Raw genomic sequence first — 16,327 nt, 5'->3', positions numbered from 1 at the left:
TTATTGCTCTAAACTTATGATTGTTGACAAGGATCTTCTATTTCCAGTGTAATGCCGTATGGAAGTGCAGTCAACATTGTGGACTGTTTTTTCTACGACGGTGCTAAAGTAATTTTCCAGGTAAATTACAAATAATTGATAACATAATACTAACACTATTTTAGTAAGTACATTGCCAAGTATCCACATTTTTTGTTACTGTAGAAAATTTTCAGTCATGGATAGTATTAATTACAAATTACTTCTCATAAGGCAATACTTAGTAAAATAAAAAATAGGATGCGTTTGGAGTAGTGGTTAAGGCCTGTGATTTCTTTCCTGTAGGTCAGGTTTTTAAAATCCAGCTAAAAGCCAATTTATTTTATCTACATGCTGTGACCTGGTGGTTCAGTGCCCACCTTAAGCCGAAGGCCACTTATCAAGTAAAATAAAATGAGTCTGTTAGGTGAAAAGAACCGTCTATGTAGGTATTAAAAGTATTTAAAAAAATCAAAAATATATAAAAAATAAGAAATTTAATATTTTTTTAAAGTTGAACTTGAAAAATACTTTTCTATTTGTTTACACACTTTTATGTTTCCATAAGCATGTTTATCTGATTAGGATAGACCATTTGATAGTTCATAGTGTAATGGAGGGTAGCCTAGGCAAGCTAGGTTGATGACCTGTGGTCAGACCTTGCTTGCTATGAAACGTGCTGGAGGTGTTTTGTAAGCACTGGGTGCTTTGCACTCAATAGCTGTCGGGTTGAATAAATAGGCCGCCTGAGGTAGAGAAAGGGGTCAGTTGCCCAGGGCAAGGTGCCCAGAAGAGTTGGGTGAGTACTGTTTGCTCTAACTTAGGGTTAGGCCCTTTGGTTGCATGTTTTTTGTAAGGGGAAGTTTTGTTTTACTGGGATTATAAGTTAATTAGGATTTGTGATTTTTGATATGGGAAATTCTTTTGGGTCGGACATTTTGTTTGATTAAATTACGAGGAAGTAGATTCGTATTTGGGATTTTCCATACTCAGAGTTCTAGCTGCCTACAGGACGTTTCCGACTAGCCATTTATTAGTGGGTTTGTTGTTTATAACTGTTTTATTATTGTATAGGATAGTTGATTGATTTAAGTTAAGGTAATAAAAAGGTTCAGTGCTTTGAATTTAATCTGATCCTCTCATTTAACAGCCACCCAGCTCATAACTAGAGTTATATAAAGTTAATGATCCGGGTTTCACTTAAGCTACGCTCCCATGTGTATATGCAGGATAACCTGTGAAGTGTGAGGGGGTTTTCTGCTTATCACAATAGTACTCACTGCAGCGTTCAAGTGAAAAATGTTAGGCCTGTACTACAACATTTTTTTTAAATATGTCTTTTCAAAATTAGTTATTATCTTATTGCAAAACAATGTTTTCAGGTGGCGTTGACCATTTTGGAAACAAACCAAGACAAACTGTTGACGTGCACTGATGACGGTGAAGCTATGCAGATCTTGTCTGATTACCTGTCGGGAGTCTTCAATGATGAAGAACCTCATCGGGCAATCATCAGAGATGGGATACCTGTCAACAAGGTGAATAATACACCTACAGTTAGTCAAGAACTTCTTAGAATAAAGGTTAAACTGTGTGACATATACAAAAAGCAGTAAACAAGAGGGTAAACTTACCTATGGTATTAGCCAATCACAGAAAGTGATGTTTGTATAGGTATAGGTGTATTTTCAACATTTATCGATGAATATAGCTATTTCATAAGTGTGCAGTAAACGTTTGTGTATTGATGAAGCGATATTTATAACAATCTCACAACGGTTGGGTAACGATGATGTTTGAATACTTAAGATGGGTTTTCTTAGGTGTAGAAGCGGAGCATGGAATGCAGAGTGCAGGGTCCACTCTCCTCATGTCTTTGATAATTTAATGGTACAGTACAACCTCGGTAGTTCGACACTTTGTGGACTTAAGGGGTGTCGAACTATTGAAGTGTCAAACTGTAGGTAGTAAATGGAGTTTAATATAAGGAAAGTTATGTAAAAATAAAAAAGTTTTATATAGAAATCACCCAAATTTATTTTATACTAAAAAACTTATGACAAATTAATGTTCAAGTCAACTTAAATCACAATAGTAACCATTAAATATCACTACATTAAATATTTTGTGATCTTCGATTGTTTTTACTCTGATTTCACTCTGAACGGTGTACTAAAATCAAAATATCGATCGCTAATGTTTATACTGGTAGCCTTAGCCCGTGTTGAACTACAAGGAGTGTTGATCTATCGAGTGTCGAACTATTGAAGGTGTACTGTACTACTGTTTTCCTAGAAGCGGAGTGGACTGCCATTGAAACTGTTTTTCCGCACTCTGTTCTCTGCTTCCACGCCTTGGAAACCCCGGCTTTACTGCTGTATATTTTAAAATTATCAATGCATTTAAATTCAAATTCTCCTTATTCACACAGTACAAGTTTTTCACAATTTTAATATGCCTGTGTTTCTCAAGACTACCTATCTGCAAAATGTCAGCTCAATCAGTCCAGTAGTTTTCACGTGATGGAACTTAAGAGTTATACACCAACAGTCACATTCAAAAACCTTAACATTTATAATGTTAGCAGAATGACCTTTCTAGCATCTAGCTATTAAAATAACTGTGCGTCAAATGCTAACACACATCCAAGTGTTTTTCACATATTATACTGTTGTATTTTTAAATTTACATTATTTTTACATACATGCACCCAGTGATTTACTAACTGTGTAACATTACTTATTAACCAAGTTCTGCTGTTTGTCGTCAGAGTGTGTCGGTGCAGTCGTTGCTGTACGACGCGTACACAAAGTACGGCTCTCTGACCACCGGAGAGATAGAGCAGCTCAGGATCAAACATCGGCTCCGAGTGGTGCAGTCGCTCGAAGACGGACTGAGTCGTAACATCATGAGGTCGATCGTGGCCGACGGCTACTTCCGACAGGAGGAGCTCATGGTATTGTCGATTATCTCAATTAATTTTACTTTGGCAAAAAGTTTTCGTTCGAGCTTCAGGGTGTATCTAATTGAATATTGGAGCTTTGAAGCTTTATTGTGACTTATTACGTTGAACTTAAATAAATAATACACAATACACCTAATGAAAGGGAATACAATAAGGTGTCTAACGGTAATTTCAGTAATTTCAAATTTGACTAAAAGGGTTTCTAATGAGTAGATATAATATGAGGGTTTTACCTCACTTTCGGCGTTTTTGGACTCAGGACTTTTGAAATTTGTTGGCGAAAAAACACCCCAAATAGGTAAAATATGATGGTTTTACCCCATTTTTGGCGTTTTAGAGGCTATATGGGGGCATTTTTTGGTGAAAAAATGTTATTAATACTGAAAAAACAAGCCTGGAAAATGGCTCATTTTTTTGGCCACTTTTTTAAAGACCCGGCTCTCGGCACGCGAACTCGGGCGTGCTCCTAACCCATAGGCACACTTCCGATCCCCAGCGATGACAAACTAAAAGTCTTATGAAAAAATGTTTGAAACAAAAATTGAGTAACATCTAATCATCTATACTTTTCCCACTGACAGTTTTTCTCTGACCAAAAAATAAAAAAAATCCTCGCTTACTTACTTTTTCATGTTTACTTAGAGTAACCTTTTTATATTTTCCTTAATTAATAATTACACACTAGCACAAATTAAATTATATTTATATTGTATTAAACAGTAGTTCATGTAGAATTTTAATATATAAATTTCATGCTATAAATATTTTTATTAGAAGCTAGACCAATGTGTAAGTGATAGGACTAGGAGGCGCATCACTTTGAACATCATCACGCCCCTGACACTGCCGTGCTGGCAACACCTGGAGTTTGAAACCATTGTCATTGTTGAAATTATATTATAACATATTCACATACAAAAGAAACTGGTAAATGGTTTAAAATTGTTTAACTTTTTATGCTGTATTATTATGTTGAAACCCATGTACTAGGCTGGAATTTTAGCCGTTTTGTTTTATATCAAGCCTTTTTGAGATATAAGAACTTTTAAACAATAAAGGAGACCTATATTTACTAATGCTGATATTATATTACAATGCATTGGCATACAAATGAAAACAGTTTGATTTATTTGTACTCATATAAAAAAATATAAAATTTTGAGTTATTGGAACCTCTGGTGATTAAATTACAAATTTAGAACATTTATAATGGACTTTTAAAATAATGGAATCAAGTATAGACTTATAACATTTTCATGATAACTGTTTGATTTATTTGTACTCATTTAAAATAATGTTAAAATACTATTTGATTTTTATGTTGTATTATTGTTTTTTTATCAAAAGTTGAAACCAATGTAGTGTGCCTAAATCTTTATTTACTGTTTTGCCGTATCTCAAGCAGTTTTTTTTTTAAATAAGTATTTTAAAACGATAAAGTCACACCAGTAATGCATGGAGTTTGTAACCATTTCCAACACTGATATTATGTTATAATACATTGTCATACAAATGGAACCATTTAATTTATTTACCAAATGGTACTCATATAAATTTTAGATTTTTAAATTTGTATCCTGTATTATTGTTTTTTTACCAAAAATTGAATTCAATGTAATGTGCCTAAATGTTTATTTACTGTTTTGCCGTATCTCAATCCAATAGATAGAATAGGGCAAAGAGGTGTTTTTTTTATGTTTTACCTATGAGAATAACATGGGGAGATGTTAAGCCACTTTTTAAAAATCATGCTCATTCTCTATATATTTCTATACAAATAATGTCCAACTCCAAAAATATTTCCAATCCCCATTAATCTCTGTATCATGTGAGTTTTGTACCAGTTGGTTTGAAATATTTATAAATATAATGTGTTGCTGGAATCCCTTTAAATGGCAAGAAACACGTAGTCTTGAGACCTCTGGTGGATTTTTCCTTGTCTGAACTAAATATTTGTAAAAAATTGAAAAAAATATGTTTTTTACTCAACTATTTTAGGATCTTGAAACATGTATTACCGAGGAATCAGGCAAATATTTCGTGCCGAAATTATATTTAACCTTATGTGAGGACTAGGAATTGCTATTTAAAATTAGTCTTGCTCCACAGTATTGTTGTAGGCTTGCTTCTCGTCCCAAGTGATGAATTGTGTACAGTTTATGTGTGGTGCAAAGACTGGGTTCTCTTTTTAGTTGTGACCAGCTCATTCCTAAGATTAGTAAGGCATGCTAGATGGTATTCAGTTTCTCTCTGAATGTAAGCAAAATATAATATTCAGTTTAGGACTTAAAGTTAATGTCGGATGCGATGCCTCTTTGATTGAAAGTTTGGGCTGTGATGAGCTCAACCCCTATCACTAGTATCAGCATAGATCCATTGAACTATTATGTGTTATTGTACTTTGTGCTGATTAATATGTGTTTGGCACAACACACAATCCCACATCTTGCTAATTGTAGTTGGTAGTTTAGGTGGCCAAAGTTGAAGTAGGGAGCATTGACTTTCTACAATCATGATGAGATATCCAGCCAGAGCCTCAGACTACAATAAAAAAATAGATGAAAATGCAAACTCTAAAGGCCCCGACCGTGTTTTATACTTCTAGGCTGGAACAACCTTTACTTGGAATATCGTACATAAATTGTTTGTATATATAAGACACTTGTAGTGAATGTACTCTTCGATGAAAAGACAAAATAAAGATGAAAACTACTTTATGCAAAGAAGAGAAAGTAATTGTGAAGGGTAGCTACAAACAATTGCATTTTGGTGAGCAATGAAAGTTGCTATAATTATTGGGATCGTTTTGGGTAAGTTTATAGATATGCATTGTGTTTACAGGAATTAATCATAGTAGGGATGCCATTTACATTGAGACATATCGATTTAGTTAAAGTGGTAAAACGAAGACCATGAAAGTGGTGGATAAAGATTTTATTTGTTGAGCAATCGATATGAGAAGGAGTTTCTTGTTAAACAATAACCTGGAAAACCAATACAACGTAATGCATTGTCATCCCTCATTGGTATTGTACCTTACAAGCTCTGTTGTTCTTTACTCATTTCCAAAAACATATAAATTACAAAATAAGCCATTTTTTTGTTTATTTTACTGTTATGTATTGTAAGTTTATATATTGAAATAAATGGTTAAATAAATGTAAGTTGAAAAATGAGCTTTATTTTGTCACTAGTTTATTTACATTGATTTGAATCACATTTTTGAACTAACAGATGATTAAATTATTAATTGCATAGCATTTGAAACATAGAGATACAACATTTATATTATTAACTGGAAACTATAGGTCTATATTACTGTATGAACATAATTTATGTATTTCATATACGTAAAAACAATGAGACCATGCTAAATTACAGAATTCAGTAACAAAGGAAGTTGATATTGTGCTATATACCTGAGGGTGTAAATATAGAGGTGGGTATTTCCATAGAGACCTAATGATGAATCAGAATGTGAAAGTTCTATGGTAGAAATATCAAGAAAGCAAGAGTGATCATCAGAGGTAACATGGTCATTAGGGAATTCATAGAGAGGGGTCAGTCAGGTTGAACTAGTATATTGCAATGATTCATCCAATATAGAAACAATAGTTACAAATAACCAGAACCAATCACTGAATATTGTAGTTAGTCTTCCTATCCTACTGTTAAAATATGAAACTCATTTTTACATGAGTTAGTGAGTTCATGCCCGGCAACATGAGTGTAATAATGGTTCCAAATGTATTTATCTTATTTTATGGTAGATTTCATTGTGTATGCTTACTCTATGGTAAAACTCTTTGAGATCATTTAATATTTAACACACTTAGAGATTAGTGAATAAATCATCAAAGTGTGATATAAATATGCTGGGTGAAATGTATTAAAACTTGCTATTATGTGTTATTGTACTTTGTGTTGATTAATATGTGTTTGGTAAATTAGCATGGCACAACACACAATCCCACATATTGCTAATCGTAGTTGGTAGTTTAGGTGGTCAAAGTAGAAGTAGGGAGCATTGACTTTCTACAATCATTATCAATTAATTTTATCAATTAAAGGATTGTCAAATGTCTCGGTTTTGCTAACTATGACCTGGTGTCCCGAAAAGGGCTCTTAAGACCATAAGATGACTATACATAAAGTTTGGACTATTGAATGTGATGTGAATTTATGCATACTTCATCATACAAATGTTACACTATAGTATTTTTACAAGTTCTGACTGTGACTGTGATGTGAATTTGTGTGTATTTCATCACATAAATTTCACACTATTTTCACACATTTCACACCACTATTATGATGTGTTGTGCCTGCATGGGTGTGTTGAGCCATGGATATCATAAACCACAAAGCTATAAGGACGTATGCTAGAACTGATCTAACCTCTGCCAAACCCTGAATACGAGCCTGGAGGCACAGACTTCGGACCAAGGATCAATTGTAAATAGACAAACCTGCGTGATAGGATATAGAACACTGAATAATGCAAATGTTAGAAACTTTAGTCTTTTACTTATTTACCCTTACCATCCTCTGTTTTGGAGGAAACTGCCTTACAACCAACATGATGAAGATTGTATTAATACTTGATCATTATAAAATTGATCAAACATAAATCTGTATTTGCCATTATTCATAGACCTTTCCTTGTCTATTATGAAAAAGCCATCAAACACTGGTGGTATTGATTAAATGAAAAGTCATTATTAATATGATTGTTAAATATAAGGTTTTAAATTTATATTGCCTTGTTTGGATAATATTAGAAAATGTACGTTATCGCATAAATGTTTGTGTACTTTCTAAGTAAAAGCAGTTAATATTTTTATGTTGACCCATTGAGAGAAATTGTATACTATTTGTACTATAAAAGGTCTATTCATGCATATCAGTCCAGTAAAAGTTCTGTTATAATCCAGTCATAGGTCAGTCTCAATTGCATCCATAGTTTCTCAGTTATTTGAAAGACAATATTCTATAACATTTTCATTGGCCAGTTTTTGTTGATTGTTATAAACTGTACTTGATATACAAACACATACGTTGTCATCAGTCAGGCGTCCAAACAATTAAAAAATATCGTTGAGAAGAAATCGGTTGTTGTATTTAACAACATAAAGGTCGATTCACAAACGGTATGTAATAGTTTAATCACGTCACAGTGTATACAGCAACTGACTGTGACTGTGATGTGAATTTGATTAGTTGTGTGTAATGTGTGAAAATAGTGTGAAATTTTTTAAATTGCTTCCAGTTTATATGTTGTCATTAAGCAAGCGTTTAAAAATCCAACAATATCGTTGAGAAGAAACCAGCTGTTTTATTTGACGACATAAAAATCAATTCACACATAACACGTCACAGTTCAATCACATCAGTTACGACACAGTGTATACACCAACTGACTGTGACTGTGATGTGAATTTGTGTGTACTTCGTCACACAAATTTTACACAAATTTCACATATATTTTCACACATTTCACACAAATATCATAATAGTTGTGTGAAATGTGTGAAAATATATGTGAAATTTGTGTAAAATTTGTGTGACGAAGTACACACAAATTCACATCACAGTCACAGTCAGTTGGTGTATACACTGTGTCGTAACTGATGTGATTGAACTGTGACGTGTTATGTGTGAATTGATTTTTATGTCGTCAAATAAAACAGCTGGTTTCTTCTCAACGATATTGTTGGATTTTTAAACGCTTGCTTAATGACAACATATAAACTGGAAGCAATTTAAAAAATTTCACACTATTTTCACACATTACACACAACTAATCAAATTCACATCACAGTCACAGTCAGTTGCTGTATACACTGTGACGTGATTAAACTATTACATACCGTTTGTGAATCGACCTTTATGTTGTTAAATACAACAACCGATTTCTTCTCAACGATATTTTTTAATTGTTTGGACGCCTGACTGATGACAACGTATGTGTTTGTATATCAAGTACAGTTTATAACAATCAACAAAAACTGGCCAATGAAAATGTTATAGAATATTGTCTTTCAAATAAAAAATGTTATATAACATCGGTTAATGAAGAGTTAAAAAACAGACTGTAACCAAATGACTGACAGGTTGACTGAGAAACTATGGATGCAATTGAGACTGACCTATGACTGGATTATAACAGAACTTTTACTGGACTGATATGCATGAATAGACCTTTTATAGTACAAATAGTATACAATTTCTCTCAATGGGTCAACATAAAAATATTAACTGCTTTTACTTAGAAAGTACACAAACATTTATGCGATAACGTACATTTTCTAATATTATCCAAACAAGGCAATATAAATTTAAAACCTTATATTTAACAATCATATTAATAATGACTTTTCATTTAATCAATACCACCAGTGTTTGATGGCTTTTTCATAATAGACAAGGAAAGGTCTATGAATAATGGCAAATACAGATTTATGTTTGATCAATTTTATAATGATCAAGTATTAATACAATCTTCATCATGTTGGTTGTAAGGCAGTTTCCTCCAAAACAGAGGATGGTAAGGGTAAATAAGTAAAAGACTAAAGTTTCTAACATTTGCATTATTCAGTGTTCTATATCCTATCACGCAGGTTTGTCTATTTACAATTGATCCTTGGTCCGAAGTCTGTGCCTCCAGGCTCGTATTCAGGGTTTGGCAGAGGTTAGATCAGTTCTAGCATACGTCCTTATAGCTTTGTGGTTTATGATATCCATGGCTCAACACACCCATGCAGGCACAACACATCATAATAGTGGTGTGAAATGTGTGAAAATAGTGTGAAATTTATGTGATGAAATACACACAAATTCACATCACAGTCACAGTCAGAACTTGTAAAAATACTATAGTGTAACATTTGTATGATGAAGTATGCATAAATTCACATCACATTCAATAGTCCAAACTTTATGTATAGTCATCTTATGGTCTTAAGAGCCCTTTTCGGGACACCAGGTCATAGTTAGCAAAACCGAGACATTTGACAATCCTTTAATTGATAAAATTAATTGATAATGATTGTAGAAAGTCAATGCTCCCTACTTCTACTTTGACCACCTAAACTACCAACTACGATTAGCAATATGTGGGATTGTGTGTTGTGCCATGCTAATTTACCAAACACATATTAATCAACACAAAGTACAATAACACATAATAGCAAGTTTTAATACATTTCACCCAGCATATTTATATCACACTTTGATGATTTATTCACTAATCTCTAAGTGTGTTAAATATTAAATGATCTCAAAGAGTTTTACCATAGAGTAAGCATACACAATGAAATCTACCATAAAATAAGATAAATACATTTGGAACCATTATTACACTCATGTTGCCGGGCATGAACTCACTAACTCATGTAAAAATGAGTTTCATATTTTAACAGTAGGATAGGAAGACTAACTACAATATTCAGTGATTGGTTCTGGTTATTTGTAACTATTGTTTCTATATTGGATGAATCATTGCAATATACTAGTTCAACCTGACTGACCCCTCTCTATGAATTCCCTAATGACCATGTTACCTCTGATGATCACTCTTGCTTTCTTGATATTTCTACCATAGAACTTTCACATTCTGATTCATCATTAGGTCTCTATGGAAATACCCACCTCTATATTTACACCCTCAGGTATATAGCACAATATCAACTTCCTTTGTTACTGAATTCTGTAATTTAGCATGGTCTCATTGTTTTTACGTATATGAAATACATAAATTATGTTCATACAGTAATATAGACCTATAGTTTCCAGTTAATAATATAAATGTTGTATCTCTATGTTTCAAATGCTATGCAATTAATAATTTAATCATCTGTTAGTTCAAAAATGTGATTCAAATCAATGTAAATAAACTAGTGACAAAATAAAGCTCATTTTTCAACTTACATTTATTTAACCATTTATTTCAATATATAAACTTACAATACATAACAGTAAAATAAACAAAAAAATGGCTTATTTTGTAATTTATATGTTTTTGGAAATGAGTAAAGAACAACAGAGCTTGTAAGGTACAATACCAATGAGGGATGACAATGCATTACGTTGTATTGGTTTTCCAGGTTATTGTTTAACAAGAAACTCCTTCTCATATCGATTGCTCAACAAATAAAATCTTTATCCACCACTTTCATGGTCTTCGTTTTACCACTTTAACTAAATCGATATGTCTCAATGTAAATGGCATCCCTACTATGATTAATTCCTGTAAACACAATGCATATCTATAAACTTACCCAAAACGATCCCAATAATTATAGCAACTTTCATTGCTCACCAAAATGCAATTGTTTGTAGCTACCCTTCACAATTACTTTCTCTTCTTTGCATAAAGTAGTTTTCATCTTTATTTTGTCTTTTCATCGAAGAGTACATTCACTACAAGTGTCTTATATATACAAACAATTTATGTACGATATTCCAAGTAAAGGTTGTTCCAGCCTAGAAGTATAAAACACGGTCGGGGCCTTTAGAGTTTGCATTTTCATCTATTTTTTTATTGTAGTCTGAGGCTCTGGCTGGATATCTCATCATGATTGTAGAAAGTCAATGCTCCCTACTTCAACTTTGGCCACCTAAACTACCAACTACAATTAGCAAGATGTGGGATTGTGTGTTGTGCCAAACACATATTAATCAGCACAAAGTACAATAACACATAATAGTTCAATGGATCTATGCTGATACTAGTGATAGGGGTTGAGCTCATCACAGCCCAAACTTTCAATCAAAGAGGCATCGCATCCGACATTAACTTTAAGTCCTAAACTGAATATTATATTTTGCTTACATTCAGAGAGAAACTGAATACCATCTAGCATGCCTTACTAATCTTAGGAATGAGCTGGTCACAACTAAAAAGAGAACCCAGTCTTTGCACCACACATAAACTGTACGCAATTCATCACTTGGGACGAGAAGCAAGCCTACAACAATACTGTGGAGCAAGACTAATTTTAAATAGCAATTCCTAGTCCTCACATAAGGTTAAATATAATTTCGGCACGAAATATTTGCCTGATTCCTCGGTAATACATGTTTCAAGATCCTAAAATAGTTGAGTAAAAAACATATTTTTTTCAATTTTTTACAAATATTTAGTTCAGACAAGGAAAAATCCACCAGAGGTCTCAAGACTACGTGTTTCTTGCCATTTAAAGGGATTCCAGCAACACATTATATTTATAAATATTTCAAACCAACTGGTACAAAACTCACATGATACAGAGATTAATGGGGATTGGAAATATTTTTGGAGTTGGACATTATTTGTATAGAAATATATAGAGAATGAGCATGATTTTTAAAAAGTGGCTTAACATCTCCCCATGTTATTCTCATAGGTAAAACATAAAAAAAACACCTCTTTGCCCTATTCTATCTATTGGATTGAGATACGGCAAAACAGTAAATAAACATTTAGGCACATTACATTGAATTCAATTTTTGGTAAAAAAACAATAATACAGGATACAAATTTAAAAATCTAAAATTTATATGAGTACCATTTGGTAAATAAATTAAATGGTTCCATTTGTATGACAATGTATTATAACATAATATCAGTGTTGGAAATGGTTACAAACTCCATGCATTACTGGTGTGACTTTATCGTTTTAAAATACTTATTTAAAAAAAAAACTGCTTGAGATACGGCAAAACAGTAAATAAAGATTTAGGCACACTACATTGGTTTCAACTTTTGATAAAAAAACAATAATACAACATAAAAATCAAATAGTATTTTAACATTATTTTAAATGAGTACAAATAAATCAAACAGTTATCATGAAAATGTTATAAGTCTATACTTGATTCCATTATTTTAAAAGTCCATTATAAATGTTCTAAATTTGTAATTTAATCACCAGAGGTTCCAATAACTCAAAATTTTATATTTTTTTATATGAGTACAAATAAATCAAACTGTTTTCATTTGTATGCCAATGCATTGTAATATAATATCAGCATTAGTAAATATAGGTCTCCTTTATTGTTTAAAAGTTCTTATATCTCAAAAAGGCTTGATATAAAACAAAACGGCTAAAATTCCAGCCTAGTACATGGGTTTCAACATAATAATACAGCATAAAAAGTTAAACAATTTTAAACCATTTACCAGTTTCTTTTGTATGTGAATATGTTATAATATAATTTCAACAATGACAATGGTTTCAAACTCCAGGTGTTGCCAGCACGGCAGTGTCGGGGGCGTGATGATGTTCAAAGTGATGCGCCTCCTAGTCCTATCACTTACACATTGGTCTAGCTTCTAATAAAAATATTTATAGCATGAAATTTATATATTAAAATTCTACATGAACTACTGTTTAATACAATATAAATATAATTTAATTTGTGCTAGTGTGTAATTATTAATTAAGGAAAATATAAAAAGGTTACTCTAAGTAAACATGAAAAAGTAAGTAAGCGAGGATTTTTTTTATTTTTTGGTCAGAGAAAAACTGTCAGTGGGAAAAGTATAGATGATTAGATGTTACTCAATTTTTGTTTCAAACATTTTTTCATAAGACTTTTAGTTTGTCATCGCTGGGGATCGGAAGTGTGCCTATGGGTTAGGAGCACGCCCGAGTTCGCGTGCCGAGAGCCGGGTCTTTAAAAAAGTGGCCAAAAAAATGAGCCATTTTCCAGGCTTGTTTTTTCAGTATTAATAACATTTTTTCACCAAAAAATGCCCCCATATAGCCTCTAAAACGCCAAAAATGGGGTAAAACCATCATATTTTACCTATTTGGGGTGTTTTTTCGCCAACAAATTTCAAAAGTCCTGAGTCCAAAAACGCCGAAAGTGAGGTAAAACCCTCATATTATATCTACTCTAATGTAACTGAAAATTCACCAGTTTTACCAAAGAGGTCAGGGGAGTATTTTAAAAAGGCATTGATAAGAATTCCAAGCCAGTCTCAGAAGTGTAATGGATAAAAATAGTTAGTTTACTTTTTCACTCTCCCAAACTGGAAGCAATAATAGAAAAGTAATACAGTGATTTTGTTATTTCTAAAAGTAAAAATAAAGTTATTTATTCAAAATTCTAAATATGATTTACCTAGTAAAATTATGGTTTTTAAAATACAGGGATCAGTTTGAAAAGATTAACACCGAAGTATCCTTGTCAAAAAGGCTTTCAAATACATAGAAGAGAAATCGCAACTCTCCAAATCGGCGACTATCCAAATTGCTTAAAAATGTTAAATATATCCTATGATTGTGTTGATTCCATCATCCTCTCCCGCGGTCACAGAAAATCATAATCGTACTCTGAAATCGCTGCAAATGCGTAAATTTTCAGATCACGAAATCGTTGCAGACGCGTTCTGCAATCGCAGTAGTAAAAGTTCAGCATGGCTCTGCCTACTTTCTTTAAAAATACTCTGAATTTCAATAAAAAATCCAATCATCCAAATTTTATATCATCCGAACGGGGTCCTGTCCTGATTGATTCGGATAATTGGAGTTCTATTGTAGTTTCGTTCAAAAGTAATTCTTAGGTTGCAGCACATTTCTGGTATATTTATTATCAGATGTTTTTGTTGAGTTGTACTCCCTTAGATAGTTAAAGCTGGAAATGGAGTTAAAGACGTATATAGTAGAAAGTCATCGCGAAGAATAAATCCTCCCAAAAGACTTGACTTATAAGTGAAGAAGGGAGATGACATATGACTATAAGTGGTAGTTTGGTTATGTTTTGCATCCAATTTATCAGCTGTTGGAGCTCGTTAAGATTGGTGAGCTAACATAGTTTGATTCATTAACTATGTCCGTTCCAGGAGTTACTTCAGTTTATCCGAGAGGAGTTGCTAGGCAACCAGAAGCAGCACGAGGAGCGTTACGACCCGTCCCGGCCACCTTACGAGGCCTACAGCATAGACTACGACCTGTTCCACACGTTGTTTGTCGGCATCTCTCCCTGGGGCAAAGGCACTCGCCCTGACGACCTGTCTGCCCGTCTGTTTAGGGTAATGTCTTGTGTCAACTTAGAATTACTTTTCTGTCACAAATCGAGCAGAGCTGGTGAATCAGGTGATATTGTAATATTGTCATATCATAAAAAAAAAACGAACTGTCTGCCTGTCTGTTTAGGGTAATGGCTTGTGTCAACTTAGAATTTTTTGAAAATGGGATGAAATACTACTTTTCAGTCACAAATTGAGCAGAGCTGGTGAATCAGGTGATATTGTAATATTGTCATATCATAAAAAAAATGATCTAAAACTACTATTTTTGGAAGGGCCATTTAAAGAATCTTTCCTTCATTTCTCATTTTATCATAGTAAAGTTTATCATATGATTATTGCTACGATGGTTTAAAAAATACACCTGTCAAGTATTAATAAAATTATTTTTGAGCGAAGCTCTTAGCTTTTATACTACACTTCTGCTTTTGTTTTACAAATACTCCTCCTGAACGGCTGAAGCGATGCACATGAAATTAAGCACAGTCAAAGTAACCAACTATGTGAAGGAAGGTACACATCTGAAATGGTACAAATCATCAATATTTGTCTCTGAAGGATCTAAAAAATTCTACCTGAATTACTTACTTATTCCTTTCAAAGACCTTCGATGAGTTAGCTGCTGCAACTGTAAGGAATATTTCTGCTCCATATATGACTACGTCTTATGAGAGTCTAGTACATTTTATAATTAAGTTACACTAAAAAACTGATCATAAATATAATCAGTTGAATCCTAAGTCATACAATCTGTTGACAGTTGATGGATCGTAACGGGGATGGGAGGTTGAACGTGAGAGAAGTGGTGACTGCTCTAGGCTTGACCTGCACAGCTGAACTGACACAGAGACTGAGGCTACTGTATATAATCCATCTGCCTCCACTGCTACCAACCGCTGACATTGAATCTCCCACCGTATCTGGTAACAACACTAAATTTCCCTTTTGTTAGTTTCAGTAAGCTTAGCTTGTTAAATAGTCTGATCTGATGAAGTAAATGAATCTATAGATAAACACGATTTGTCAATGCTATAATTTAGGGGGTCGTGAATATATCTGTGAGTCCAACCCTTATGGGCTAACGTGCAAGGGGGTTTCCCGTCTCTCGGAGACTCTATTACACACAATATTTACAAGTCCAAACATATCACCATATAAATAACTGAACCATACATGGTAAATACAATATTTTAAACCACACTTTACAAACCTATACAAAATTTTATTTATAATAAGGAGGATAGCAGTTAACTTACATTGGAGAAGTACAGATAGGCCATAGAACTTAATGAAGAGACAATGAACACACAATATTTCGTCTCCTGGGG

At 33.2% G+C, this 16,327-nt stretch overlaps 1 protein-coding gene across 2 annotated transcripts in view; it reads left to right on the top strand.

Annotated features, from left to right (window-relative positions):
• Positions 1-16,327, top strand: part of LOC128991288 (TBC1 domain family member 9) — a 74,379-nt gene that overhangs the window by 46,906 nt on the left and 11,146 nt on the right. For both annotated transcript variants that reach the window (XM_054414059.1, XM_054414049.1), the window contains 5 exons: positions 48-120; positions 1,401-1,556; positions 2,789-2,974; positions 14,814-15,002; positions 15,760-15,922. In XM_054414059.1, coding sequence (XP_054270034.1) covers positions 48-120; positions 1,401-1,556; positions 2,789-2,974; positions 14,814-15,002; positions 15,760-15,922 — 767 coding nt within the window. The remainder of the gene's footprint in view (positions 1-47; positions 121-1,400; positions 1,557-2,788; positions 2,975-14,813; positions 15,003-15,759; positions 15,923-16,327) is intronic.

The sequence above is a fragment of the Macrosteles quadrilineatus genome, unplaced genomic scaffold, assembly GCF_028750875.1.
Source record: "Macrosteles quadrilineatus isolate MER2022 unplaced genomic scaffold, UCM_ALF_1.0 Scaffold_1__1_contigs__length_201487025, whole genome shotgun sequence".
Classification (NCBI taxonomy): Eukaryota; Metazoa; Arthropoda; class Insecta; order Hemiptera; family Cicadellidae; genus Macrosteles; species Macrosteles quadrilineatus.
Note: the sequence above shows the minus strand (reverse complement) of the source record. Positions and strands in the feature narration are given on the sequence as shown.